Source organism: Leucoraja erinacea, chromosome 6 (genome assembly GCF_028641065.1).
Source record: "Leucoraja erinacea ecotype New England chromosome 6, Leri_hhj_1, whole genome shotgun sequence".
Classification (NCBI taxonomy): domain Eukaryota; kingdom Metazoa; phylum Chordata; class Chondrichthyes; order Rajiformes; family Rajidae; genus Leucoraja; species Leucoraja erinaceus.
In genome coordinates this window covers 76,348,669-76,362,484 of record NC_073382.1, presented here as the reverse complement: position 1 = coordinate 76,362,484, position 13,816 = coordinate 76,348,669, and the positions used below count along the sequence as shown (strand labels likewise).

Here is a 13,816-nt window from a genome sequence, read left to right as displayed (position 1 = left end):
GCAGATGCGGCGTAGACAGAGGAATTGGGAGTAGGGGATGGAGTCCTTACAGGAAGCAGGGTGGGAAGAAGTGTAGTCCAGATAGCCATGGGAGTCAGTGGGTTTATAGTGGATGTCGGTCAGAAATCTATCACCTGCAATGGAGATAGTGATGTCAAGGAATGGTAGGGAAGTGTCAGAAATGGTCCAGGTGTATTTGAGTGCCGGATGGAAGTTAGTGGTGAAGTGGATGAAGTCAGTCAGTTGTGTGCGGGTGCAGGAGGTGGCACCAAAGCAGTTGTTGATGTAGCGGAGGTAGAGGTCGGGGATGGGGCCCTGGTACGTATTGAACAAGGATTGCTCGACGTAACCGACAAATAGGCAGTCGTAGCTAGGGCCCATGCGTGTGCCCATAGCTATGCCTTGTATTTGGAGGAAATGGGAGGAGTCGAACGTGAAGTTATTGAGGGTAAGGACCAGCTCCGCTAGGCGGAGGAGAGTGTCAGTGGCTGGGTATAGGTTGCTTCTCTGGTCGAGGAAGAACCGGAGGGCTTTGAGACCATCCTGGTGGGGGATGGAGGTGTAGAGTGACTGGACGTCCATGGTGAAGATGAGGGAGTGAGGGCCTAGAGAATGGAATGCGCGGAGATGACGGAGAGTGTCTGAGGTGTCTTGAACATAGGTAGGGAGGGAGTTAACCAAGGGGGATAGGATGGAGTCAAGGTATTTGGAAATGAGTTCGGTGGGGCACAAACAGGCAGAGACAATGGGTCTTCTGGGACAGTCAGGTTTGTGGATTTTGGGGAGAAGGTAAAATCGGGCCGTGCGGGGCTGGGGAACGATGAGGTTGGAGGCTCGGTCAGGTAGGGCATTGGAGTTGATGAAGTCAGTGATGGTGCTGGAGATGGTGGCCTGGTGCTCCTCACCTGCATCTCCTCCAACCTCATCTATTGCTCTAGATGTCAGCAGATCTATATCGGTGAGACCAAGCGGAGGTTGGGCGATCGTTTCGCCGAACACCTCCGCTCGGTCCGCAATAACCAAGCTGACCTCCTGGTGGCTCAGCACTTCAACTCCCCTTCCCAATCCATCTCCGACCTCTCTGTACTGGGTCTCCTCCATGGCCACAGCGAGCAGCACCGGAAATTGGAGGAACAGCACCTCATATTCCGCTTGGGGAGTCTGCATCCTGGGGGCATGAACATCGAATTCTCCCAATTTTGTTAGTCCTTGCTATCTGCTCCCCTTCCTCAGTCCCCCTGCTGTCTCCTCCCATCCCCCAGCCTTCGGGCTCCTCCTGCTTTTTCCTTTCTTGACCCGCCCCCTCCACCCCCGATCAGTCTGAAGAAGGGTTTCGGACCGAAACGTTGCCTATTTCCTTCGCTCCATAGATGCTGCTGCACCCGCTGAGTTTCTCCAGCTTTTTTGTGTACCTAGGGAAAATTAAGTGTTTGATTCAGAGGGCGAGGGTGATGAAGGGGAGTGGCAGTGTGTGTGGACTTGATAGCTTGAATCCCACTGACAAAAATTCCATGAGCTCTTTGCACATATTTGAATTGACATTGGAGGAGAAAGAGGGAAGAATGTTTAAAAGCAATTTGCAGAGAGGAATGAAAGGAGAAGTTATTTTTGCATTCTGAAATTGTTTTTTTTTTTGTGAATTACTTTGGTAACAAGGGCATGGATTGATATGTTTGTATAGGCAGAGCTGAATCTAATTGTGAGCGAGTGAACTAGTTGCCACCATATCCATTCATGTCTGCAGTCTTAAAAGGTACTTTGAAACCTTTTCTTACAATTTCACTGACTGTTTGACTTACAGTTTGAAAATCGTGAACTTCCACTGCCTCTTCATTGCCACTTCCAGTTCTGAAGGTCTCAAGGTTGTTCTTTGTATCAATTTCCAGTGATCCATCCTTCACTTTTCCATTGATGCTCATGCTGTAATGCATGTTATACACCTGTAACCAGAACCAGTGGTGTTACTGCAACCATAACTAATAGCAGAACATTTACATTTAGTAGCCTGGGTAAGACGGACATATATTTGGACAAATGTTTTTCCGCTGACTGGTTAGCACACAACAAAAACTTTTTACTATACCTTGGTACATGTGACAATAAACTAAACTAAATTAAACTAAACATGTTTCCAGCAGATTAGGCACCATCTATGGAGAGAAAAAAAGTTACTGCTTCAGGTTCACTTGAATCAGAGCTGAATGGAGTATTGATAGAGGATTTGTTGGTGTTTGAAATGTGCCAAAACATTAGCACTATGAAATCATTGATGTAGCACTCAAAAAATGGTTAATTTCCCATATTACCAAATCAGCTATGTTTCTAATAACACAATCCGATCTAATATTATCCTATATAGTAGGGATCAGTATTTATACGTGCTATCGTGTGCTGTATGATCATTTCCTTACTGAGATCCTTCTCAAAAAGGATTCTTAAACCAACTCGTAACAGGGCCAGAAGAGCCTTGAGAGGCTATCTCTACTCATGTTCTTAAATCATAGGAGCAGAATCAGGCAATTCGATCCATCTACACCATTCAATCATGGCTGATCTATCTTTCCCTCTTAACACCATTCTCCTGCCTTCTCCCTGTAACCTTTGACACCTTGTCAATCTCCGCTTTAAAAATACCACCCTCTGCTAAAGAAATTGCTCCACATCTCCTTTCTGAAGGTGAGTCATTTTGTAATGAGGCTGTGTGTGCCCTCTGGTCCGAGACTCTCCCACTAGTGGAAACATCCTCTCCACATCCACTCCATCCAGGCCTTTCATGATATGGTAAGCTTCTCGGAGATCACCCCTCATCTTTTTAAACTCAAGCAAATCCAGGCCCAAAGTCGTCGAACATTCATCATGGTAACCCAATCATTTCTGGGATCATTCTCGTAAACCTCCTTTGGACCCTCTCCAATACCAGCACATTCCTGCAAATTAATTCTGCAGGATAATAGTAAGATTCAATGAGAACTTACCAGTTTGAAGTTTGATCTGTATTTTATGAGGAGTTATGATGAGGGATTACGTGAAGAACCCGTTCAGCACGCATGCACGGCATACTTCAAAGCAGCGGTGTGGAATCTCAGATAGACACAGTTATTGAAGTAAACATAGTAAAGATAAGGAGACATCAGTTTATGAACTTGACCCATATTATTGAGGGTGGGAGCGGAGGGCACGTAATCCCTCATCGTAACTCCTCATAAAATACAGATCAAACTTCAAACTGGTAAGTTCTCGTTTAATCTTACTATTTTACTTCGGAATCACGTGATTGATTCCGTGAAGATTTCAAAGCTCTGTGATTTCAAACCGTGTAACAGTTATTACTACATCACTGCCGAAGTCTTTGAGGGAGGAAGTGTGTTATCGTACCAACCAATGAATCTGTTTGTAGAAAAACACAATGGTATTTTTTAACAATAACAACAAAGAAATTAAATTGCTCCCCAGGGCTTAAATTAAATATTTGCAGTATGTAAAATCTTTCCTGTAAATAAAACAGGTTTTGCCAATGGCTTATTATAAAATTTCTGAACGGTCTTTCCCCCCACCATCCTGCTGTAGCCAGGATGTGGTTTATAGGCACGTCCATTCTTTTAGCCATCGACGTGGATGCTGCCCTGGTGGAATGAACTTTGTACATGTTAGTTTTTATTCCAGCAGCTTTTAGCACCTGCTTGAGCCATCTCGAAATGGCTCGTCACACGACCATAAGGTTTTTTATGACTGACCCACAAGGCTTTTTATCTCCCTCGAATATTTTGGTTGTGTCTATGTAGGGTAATAGGGTCATGGCACATAACCGTGTTTCTGGCAGGTAAGCCCGGAATTCCACGACTGGATTAGGTGTTCCTGGTGTGCTCTGTTTGATCATTCCCTGTATAACGACAGAGATCTGGTCTAGAGCTGTGAGCATGGTGTCCAGTCGCAATAGGTGTAGTGACTGGGCCCTCTGTGCAGCTACAAGTGCCATCAACATGTGTTTTGTCGCGCATGCGTGCTGAACGGGTTCTTCACGGAATCACTCACGTGACTCCGAAGTAAAATTATTCCTGCACCAGCACTCCCAAGTCTCTTTGCTCCTCCGATTTTTGAATCCTCTCCGCCTTAAGAAAATAGTCTATGCCTTTATTCCTACTACCAAAGTGCATGACTGAACACCTTGCTATGCTGTATTCCATCTGCCACTTCTTTGCCCATTCTCCCAACCCATCCAAGTCCTTTTACAGACTTCCTGCTTTCTCTACACTCTTCCCTCCACCTATCTTTGTATCATCTGCAAACTTGGCCAAAAAGCCATGAATTCCATCATCCAAATAATTTACAACATGAAAAGTAGCGGACCCAGAACCGACCCCTGCGGAACACCACAGGTGACCGACAGTTAACAAGAAGAAATTTCCTTTTCATAGAACCCTTAGTCCGGGAAAGTCTTGCACTTACTCCATGCCGCATGTGAGGCTGTGTTCATGATAGTCCTATCTGCAATGGTAGACACAATCCAAACTTAAAGGCCTGTCCAACTGTACGAGGTAATTCAAGTGTCCTCCCGAGTTTTCCCCTGATTGGAACTCAGAGAATGTCTGTAGCGGGTCCGTAGGAGTTTCTGGATGTCTCGTAGCGGCTTGTACGAGTAAAAATTAACAATTTTTTTCATCACGAGTATTTTTTTACTTGTGGACATTTTTCACACTGTTGAAAAAATGTCACAAATTTCCTGGATTTCCCGAGTGCCTACCGTTACTCGTACGAGCCGCTACAGGACATCCACAAACTACTAGGGACCCGCTATGGATATTCTCCAAGTTCGAATCAGGGGAAAACTCGGAAGAACTCTTGAATTACCTCGGACAGTGGGACAGGTCCTTTACAGAGTCAGATTCATAGAGATACAGTTACAGGTAGAAATAGGTCCTTCGGCCCATCAAGTCCACGCTGACCATGAACATTTACACCAATCCTACAATGACCCCATTCATTGTATTCTCCTCACATTCTCCTCCACTCCTCCCAGATTCCACCACCCATGTACATACGAGGGACAATTAGCTGTGGCCAATAAACCTCCCAACCTGCACGCCTTTGGGATGTGGAAGGAAATCAGAACACCCGGAGGCAACCAAGTGTTGAGAGGAAGAAAAACACAACTTTGCACAAACAACACATGAGGTCAGGATAGGATGTCCGGTGGCAGTGGCTTTAACAGCTGTGCCATGGTGCCACCCTGTTTATAGTTATTTACGAGAATATAGACTTCTCGAGCAAATCTATATAGGCCCAACATTGTCAAGTAATTTAAAATGCATTGAAGGAGAAGACAGGGGTGGACTGGAATTAGCAATACATCCCAGAGATGAGATATCCAAGGACCATTATGGGCCCATTCTAATGTTCATACCCAGAGCCCAAATCCAAGTACACATCCATCTCTAAACCTGGTTGTAGTGTATTGGTGAGAATGTGTCTTTGACTACAAAGCTGATATGATAGAGACAGATACCAGTCTGTTACTGTATAACTGAAGTAAAGTGTGTAGGAAAGAGCTGCAGATGCTGGTTTAAATCGAAGGTAGACACAAAATGCTGGAGTAACTCAGCGGGACAGGCAGCATGTCTGGAAATAAGGAATGGGTGACATTTTGGGTCGAGACCCTTCTTCAGACTGGTACTGGTTCAGAAAGTACTGGTCTGGCGTGTTGAAAAAGGAACATTGGAGATGGGGTGAGTGGACCAACAGGAGGGCAGTAAATGAAGGAATGAGATGAATGGCCAGCAGTGGGCAGGTAGTGGAGCAGTGAAGAGGCAGTGAATAAACCCAGGGAGCGGCAAGATATGCTGCAAGGGTAGTGGTGAGGGAAGCCAAGGAGGCAGCAGATGGAAAGTACGAGGAGTTCGAGAATGGAACAGTGAGGTGGCAATGTTGGTGGATGGGGCATGGAGAACTGTGGCATTGTTGTCTTTATACATGTTTCAAATTATCAATGTCCGGCGATATGCAGTAAAAATAAAACCTATTTTTCGTGAGTGGCTCTCACTAATGGTTTGGATTGTATATCTCGCCATCCCCACCAAAAAGCTGAGTGTGCAATAGCTCTCTACAGATAATTATGTACTCTGAAATCTTCTACTTGTTATCTTCAGGCAACCTGATTAGTACTGTATGTATCAGAATAGTTATTTATTTTGAGCCCAATGAACCAAACAAGAATTTTCATCTAAGATAGACACAAAAAGCTGCAGTAACTCAGCGGGTTAGAAAGCATCTCGGGAAAGAAGGACAGGGTGATGTTTCAGGTTTAGGCCCATCTTCAGATTCGAAATGTCACCCATTCCTTCTGTCTAGAGATTTTGCCTGTCCTGCTGAGTTACTCCAGCATTTTGTGTCTATCTTCAGTGTAAACCAGTATCTGCAGTTTCTTCCTACACAAGAATTTTCATCTCATCTGTATTAAATCCTGAGGGACTAAATTGGGTACTGCTGGAAAACAAGGAAGGGGATCACAATGTGCTATTAGCCCACAACTCTTCCGCCTTGCACAAATGCAACAAATTAATGCTGAACCCACACAATAACATTCAGTGGCAAACCAGTACTGGTCAGGCTGCTCTCTCCGTCTCCTAATGTGAGGGTGCAATGTGATTATAGCAAGTTGTAGAAATGATCATGCAGGTGACATGCCAGCGAGTATATGACACAGACAGGAGACAGAACAACCCATTATTTTTAGTGTGCTTTGAAAGCCTTGATCATGAGTGATAGGAGAAGAATTAGGCCATTCAGCCCATCGTCTACTCTGCCATTCAATCAAGGCTGATCTATTTCACCCTCCTAACCCCATTCTCCTGCCTTCTCCTCATAACCCCTGACACCCGTTCTAATCAAGAACCTTTCTATCTCTGCCTTAAAAAATATCTACTGATGGCCTCCACTGCCTTTTGTGGCAATGAATTCCACAGATTCACCACCCACTGACTAAATAAATTCCTCCTCCTCTCCTTCCTAAAGGAACTATAAAGTATTGGTATTGATTTATTGTTGCCATGTGCACCAAGACACAGTGAATAGCTTTTGTTTGCGTGTTATTAAATCAAAGCAGATAACACTATCTATATTACTAAATCTCTGATCTTGACCGCATTTGGCCGACTGCGCTGCAATTTCCAAGAGAACGCCGCCACCTACGGCTGTCACTTTTGGCCACCTCGCTCAGAGCCCCCCTCCGCCATATGAGTGTGGAAGATTTTTTCCGTCGATGAAAAATGAGAGATATTAATGTTTTTACAAAATTCCCCATTATCTCTGCTGCCCCCGCTGACGGCAGGAAGAGGGATTATAAAACCAGGAAGTGTGGTGCCTCACTCAGTCTCTGCCAGACCAGGAAGCAACAGGGTCATGGCTCTCTGAGCTGAAAATAACACTGAAAGCACGACTACTCCACGGTGAGTCCCCTCGATGCGGCTGTAAAGTGGCTGCAGCTCTTTTTAACAAGTTTGTGTTCACAAAATGAATTTTGTTTGTCGGGTGACTGCAGCCCAATTGTTTGCCTCACCATTTTTAACAAGTTTGTGTTCACAAAATGAATTTTGGTTGTCGGGTGTCTGCAGCCCAATTGTTTGCCTTGCCTTTTTGACAAGTCTGTGTTCACAAGATTAATTTTGGTTATCGGGTGGCTGCAGCCCAATTGTTTGCCTTGGCTTGGCTTTTAAAATCGTTGCAACAGTTGGATGCCTGCCCAAGCATCCATACAGCCCACAATCTCTATACTAGCCCACTGGAAACCAGTACCTTCAGCCCGCAACACCCATACTAGCGCAACAGACAGCCCCCCCCACTGGCAAGCAGTATTGGAATTGGTGGAATATTGTGTTGGTGGTGACCACCCCGCCCGTGTGATGCTGGGACCCAACGGGTCCCACTTAGTCTAGTACATGAATATAATCATGTTAGGTTGAACTGGCAAAATACCCACCACACCCTTGCACTAATCCAAAGCTCACTCCAGTATCTCACCACTCCTACTCATGGCCAACCATTCAACTATGGATAGACACAGAATGCTGGAGTAACTCAGCGGGACTTGCAGCATCTCTGAAGAGAAGGAATGGGTGGCGTTTTGTGTCGAGACCCTTCTTCAGACTGATAATTTTTAAATTTTTAGCTCTACGTCATGGTGGATCTGGAATTCGTTGAGGTGGGGGCGAAGGGGAATAAAAGTGAGGGCTCTGCTGAGGACAGACTGTTCTATATCAGAAAGGAAGAGGTCGGGTGGATGAGGGGGAGAGGGGGGAATGGCAGGTGAGTATGCGGAATCCGAGGCAAGGTCTGGTGGGGAGATGATGGGTGTTCAGAGAGGAGGGGAGCATAAGGACAAGTGTACGGGTGGGGAGTAGCTGGGATTACCTGGTTAAAAGAGGGGGAAGGGGAAGTAACCAATCACTTTACAAAATGTTCCCTTATGCCTCCCTCCCTCTTGCAGAATGAGGTGGAACTGGCTGGGGTCAGCAACAGCTACCTTGGAATGGAAAATATCATCTTGATATTGCCAGAACCTGAGGGCCTGAGCTGTAGGGAGAGGTTGGGCAGGCTAGAACTGTATTCCGTGGAGTGTAGGAGTATGATAGGTGACCTTATAGAGATGCATAAGATCATGAGCAGAATAGATAGGGTGAATGCACAGAGTCTTTCACGCAGAGTAGGGAAATCAAGAACCAGAGGACATAGGTTTAGCATGAGAGGGGTAAGATTTAATATAAATCAGAGGGGCAACTTCTTCACACAGAGGGTGGTGGGTATATGGAATAAGCTGCCAGAGGAGGTAGTTGAGGCAGAAACTATAACAACATTTAAAAGACATTTGGACAGGTACATAGATAGGGGAGGTTTAAAGGAATATGGACCAGATACAGGCAGGTGAGTCTAGTGTAGATAGGAGACCATGTTTGGCATGGTAAAAAGCTGGGCCAAAGGGCCTGTTTCAGTGCTATGTGACGCTATGACTCCAAGTTCACATTTATTGCCTAATGCACCAATTAAGGTACAGTGGAATTTGACTTACCATGCAGCCATTCAAACAAAAGAGCACAATACACAATAGAATATGACCCGGATGAAGGGAATGCCCATCTGATTCGACAGCCTGTGCCTGAACCCACTGATGACGACATTATTCTCATAACTAATCCCTTTTCTCATCTCACTTTCCAAAAATGTCTTCTGATTTCCTTGCCATACTTAGTCTAAATATGCACCTTTTAGTGACATTCATGCTTTGCTTATTTCATTCAGCTTGGAATTGCAAATTGGCTGTCGGAATTGGAAGAGCAAGATGAGCGTTTCCACGCACCACCATCTGATCTACAACAGGAACCACACCTTAAACTTGCAGATCCACCAGAAGGGCGGCATGGTGGTGCCTCACAGCACCAGGTTCGATCATGACACTCTAGGGTGCGAAGTTTGCATGTTCTCCCTGTGACCCTGTGTGGGTTTTCTCCAGGATTTCTGGTTTCCTCTCACACTCCAAAGACGTACGGATTTGTAGGCTAATTGACTTGGTAAAATTGTAAATTGTCCTAGTGAGTGTAGGATAGCATTAGTGTGTGGGGATTGCTAGTCGGCATGGACTCAGTGGGCCAAAGGGCCTGTTTTCGCGCTGTATCTCTAAATTAAAACTAAACTAAAATTGGCCCTCGAGTGGAAGGGAGATATGACAAAGAGGACTGTGTGTGTCTCTGATCAACACTGGGATAATTTACTATCGGAGGGGGATATCTGGCACCTTAGAGAAATATGGATGTATAGACAACCTCAAGAGCAACTCTATTGTACGGTCCAGGTGCAACCAAGCACACTAATACATGAGCAAGCATGCACCTCCTCATATAGATAGCTCTTGCAATCAGTGCCTGGACTGTTTACAAACTGATTATTCATTGTAGACAATAAATTTACAATCAATTGACATCAATCATGCTTTGCAAGGTGAATGTTACTGCATGCAACACATGGACTCCAAGCACAGCAAATTCAAGCAGCATATTAAATAAATAAAGAATTCTGGATTATGATTATCAATCTCATTATAGATAAGCTTCCATCGCACAGCACATACCCTGTTGTGTTATGTTGTAGAATTTGATCATTTGTTGTGTTAACAAAGATATCAATCCACATTTAGTGGGCATCATTGTCAAAGCATGGATTTATTGCCCACGTGATCATCATGAAACAGTGACTGTGGGCAAGTTGGCAACGGACCAGAAGATAGACACAAAACGCTGGAGTATCTCAGCGGGACAGGCAGCATCTCTGGAGAAAAGGAATAGGCAACGTTTGTGTCGAGACCCTTCATCTGTCTGAAGAAGGGTCTCGACCCGAAACGTCACCCATTATTCCTCTCCAGAGATGCTGCCTGTCCCGTTGAGTTATGCCAGCATTTTGTGTCTATCTTCAGTTTAAACCAGCATCTGCACTTCCTTCCTAAACATTTCTTCTGTAAAGAACATTAATGCACCAGTTAGGTTTCCTCCATCAACCAATGGCTTATTTTCTGATTTTATCTTTTCATTTTTAATAATTCTTCGAAACTAATTTAATCTCTTCAAAATGCTTCAGCAAAATTTGAATGCACATGACAAGAAACTAAATGGATCTAAAATTACAAGTTTAGGATATACTACACGGGTGAAGGAATGGACTGTAGGGTAGAGGGATGCTAGTTTTGTACAACTTTCCCCACAGCAAAATTGTTTCATGCATTGGGTCAAAATTTCACAATAGAGCAGGTTGCTGAAGCTTAAAAGACACAAAGACCTATCATCTACAAACCCCCACATCCCGGGGCTATTGGAAGAAGCCATTTGCCTGTGGAGTGTGGAAAAAGAGAGAGGGGGGGGGGGGGGGGGGGGGGGGGGTCAAGGTGATAGAGAGAAGATTGGGAGATTGGGAAATTAGGTTGGATCGAGTGAACCTACAGAATGGGATAAAGAGAGTTAGTGAAATAAGGTGCAACAGTGAGGGTGAGGGTGTTGGTGCCATGTGACTAGTTAACACAGAAAGATTCGCACCCTTCAGTAATCACTGACATTTTGTCAAAGTAAATGCTTCTTCAAACATAGGGGAAAGGGAAGTATAAAGAACAAATAAACTGGAAAGAGAAAGTTTGAACTGCTGCTGAGGACAAAGACGGAGTTGATTTTCAGCTAGGTGACGCACTGACTGAGCAGTGAGTATTAACAATGAATCGTTCTTCATTTTCCTTGACCGGCGTCCCCTTTGATCTTTTTTCGCACCTTACCCTTCCATATCGCTATGTCTCCCTCACCCCTGACGCTATAAGATCTTTGCCCCTGACTCCTAGTCTGAAGAATGGTCTCGACCTGAAACGTCACCTAATTAACTCCTGCACCTAATTTCTATGTTTCTATGTTTCTATGTCACCCATTCTTTCTCTCCAGAGATGCTGCCTGTCCCGCTGAGTTACTCCAGCATTTTGTGTCGAACTTCTCAATACTTTGGTGGCGGGAACTGTCCCTGAGTGGCCGATGGGCGGTCGTTTTATTCATGTTTCTATTGACATTACTTTCCAATAGAAAAAGGATGGAGACATATGGAAAATTAGCCTCTCTCTTTGAGGCAAAAATCCAAAAGCCTCCGTTTCCAGTTCATTGGGGTCCTAGACCCTGTCCCCCACAGTGCAGAAGGAATGGATAGCCATGTAGTTTCGATTAATATATTTAACCGGCAAAAAAATAGAAAATAGCTGCTCTCAAGAACTCGTAACCATTCAGTCTGCACGCAGTGAAAATTCCAGCTAGGCAGATTTCTTCTGGCGAACCAACATAGCAGTCCCTCTGATCAGTGGAATTCCACAGTATAAGGACGACCTTGTCCGAAACTGGAAACCTGGATTCCTCTCTCGGAAAATCGTCAGCCTTGGCTCCAAAGAATCTTTTTAGCAGCTGGTGAAAAATCCCACATTGACTTTCAATGACTAAAAGTCGGGTGCAGGGGGGTTGTAGGATGGCGTGGCCAGGTGGATTTTAGGGTTAGAGAGCGGAAGGGTTTATCATTTAACCCCAATATATTCGGAAATGAAGAAGAGACTATCTGGAAAGTTGGTTTAGGAAAAGTTACTCCAGAACTACACCTCACGGTTAATGAACAGGAGAGACCACTGTCTAGGAAGGAACTGCAGATGCTGGTTTAAACCGAAGATAGACACAAAGTGCTGGAGTAACTCAGTGGGACAGGCAGCATCTCTGGAGAGAAGGAATGGGTGATGTTTCGGGTCGAGACCCTTATTCAGTGTTTATTGTTTTCCCATCATTGCCGTCTGGACATCGATTCGATTCAATGTATTTCTTTATTATAAAAGTTGACCTCTTGACTAATATAAATTGCTGGCTGGGGATGCATGGCTAAAAGTTTAGTCGACAATCTTCACTGGTGTCAATCCCCCCTGGCGATGATATTAATTAAACCTGGCTGGGATTATTGTCAAAGCTTTTAACCCATTCGCTTCACTTTGGAAAAGGTGCTGTTAGAACAGTGTCACTGGGACCTGGCGCTGTGTAAAGACTCAGAGGGGAGGGGAAGGCAGTGGCTCAGCTAGCTGCAATGTGAGTGAGAAATGCCATACACCAGCCGGCCCCGGTGCAGCCAAGAGACCATGGTGGTTTGACACACTGCCTGGTCGCTGGCATTGCACCCATTCTCCGTCTCCGTCTCCTTCGCCTCTGTCATTTGGAAGCACCGCCTGTGTTACAAAACAAAAGTTCTGCTTACATTTTTGTCACTGATCTTCCAGAAATAAAAAGCACCAATCGCTCCCAGGACGAGCAGGACAGAGCCGGTGATGAGAACCGTGGCGCCGATCTTCAATAGGCGCCCGCTGCTAGCCGGCTTGACAGCCACGGCATAAGCCTTGAATACAGAGAGAGAGAGGAATCAACTTCAACACCGGTAATTTCAACCCTGGGACCCGGAGCAAACAAGCCAGCGCCGCCACCCACCTCCCGTGCAGTGAGGGCACAAACGTGGGGTTGAATGTAGTTTGGCCGTAAGAGATGAACTAATACATGCAGCATTTCCCATAAATTATCTTGCACAACTCAATAAATCTGCCGGATGAAACGACGTGTGTGTTATGCCGGACCTCAGTAATTCACTGCTACTTCTGATCTCCAGAATTATCACTTCACTCCCCCACATTGAAGTCTCTTTCAAGACCATTGCGGGACTTTTAAAAACACACACCTTCTTGTAATATAAAATTAGAATGCAATCGATGTCCTATCAGTACCAAAACTTTTACGATTTACACTTTTTTACACTTTATCTACTCTTTGAAAGTTTGTTTAGAAATGGGTCTCCACGTTATCTAAAGGTCCCAGGCAATGAGGCGCTAAAGAGTTTGTTTTTGCACCCTTTCCTAATGTACTTACAGGCGGCAGGCATTGTTCCACGTCAGCTGGTCCTGTCAGGGCTATGGGCACTTTTTCTGAAGTTTCTGCCATGGTGTCTGTGCTGCACTGACCTTCAGCTCTGTGTGAAAGCCCAGTCTCTGCCGCCGTGGGCAGCGACGTGACCTGAATATCTAATCATCTGTGCCTTCCCCCACTGCCTCCTCGATTCACACGCACACACCTCTCACATTCCCTTTCACCTCACCCCCTTGTGCAAATCCTCACTGGTTTAAGAATTTGATGAGTCGATTTTATTCTGACTTTAAGTACTTTAAGAGAGTTTAAATAATTCGTTTGATAAACCAGCAAATCTAATACCACACATGTCTTTTATAGCTTGACATCCA

At 44.9% G+C, this 13,816-nt stretch overlaps 1 protein-coding gene across 1 annotated transcript in view; it reads right to left on the bottom strand.

Moving 5' to 3' along the window:
- cnmd (chondromodulin) overlaps positions 1–13,597 on the bottom strand; it is a 48,116-nt gene extending 34,519 nt beyond the window's left edge. The window contains exons 1-3 of the mRNA XM_055637401.1: positions 13,449–13,597; positions 12,790–12,927; positions 1,800–1,940 (exon numbers count right to left, since the gene is read on the bottom strand). Of these exons, the coding sequence (XP_055493376.1) occupies positions 1,800–1,940; positions 12,790–12,927; positions 13,449–13,520 (351 nt within the window). The 5' untranslated portion in view covers positions 13,521–13,597. The remainder of the gene's footprint in view (positions 1–1,799; positions 1,941–12,789; positions 12,928–13,448) is intronic.
- Between the last annotated feature and the right edge of the window lie 219 nt (positions 13,598–13,816).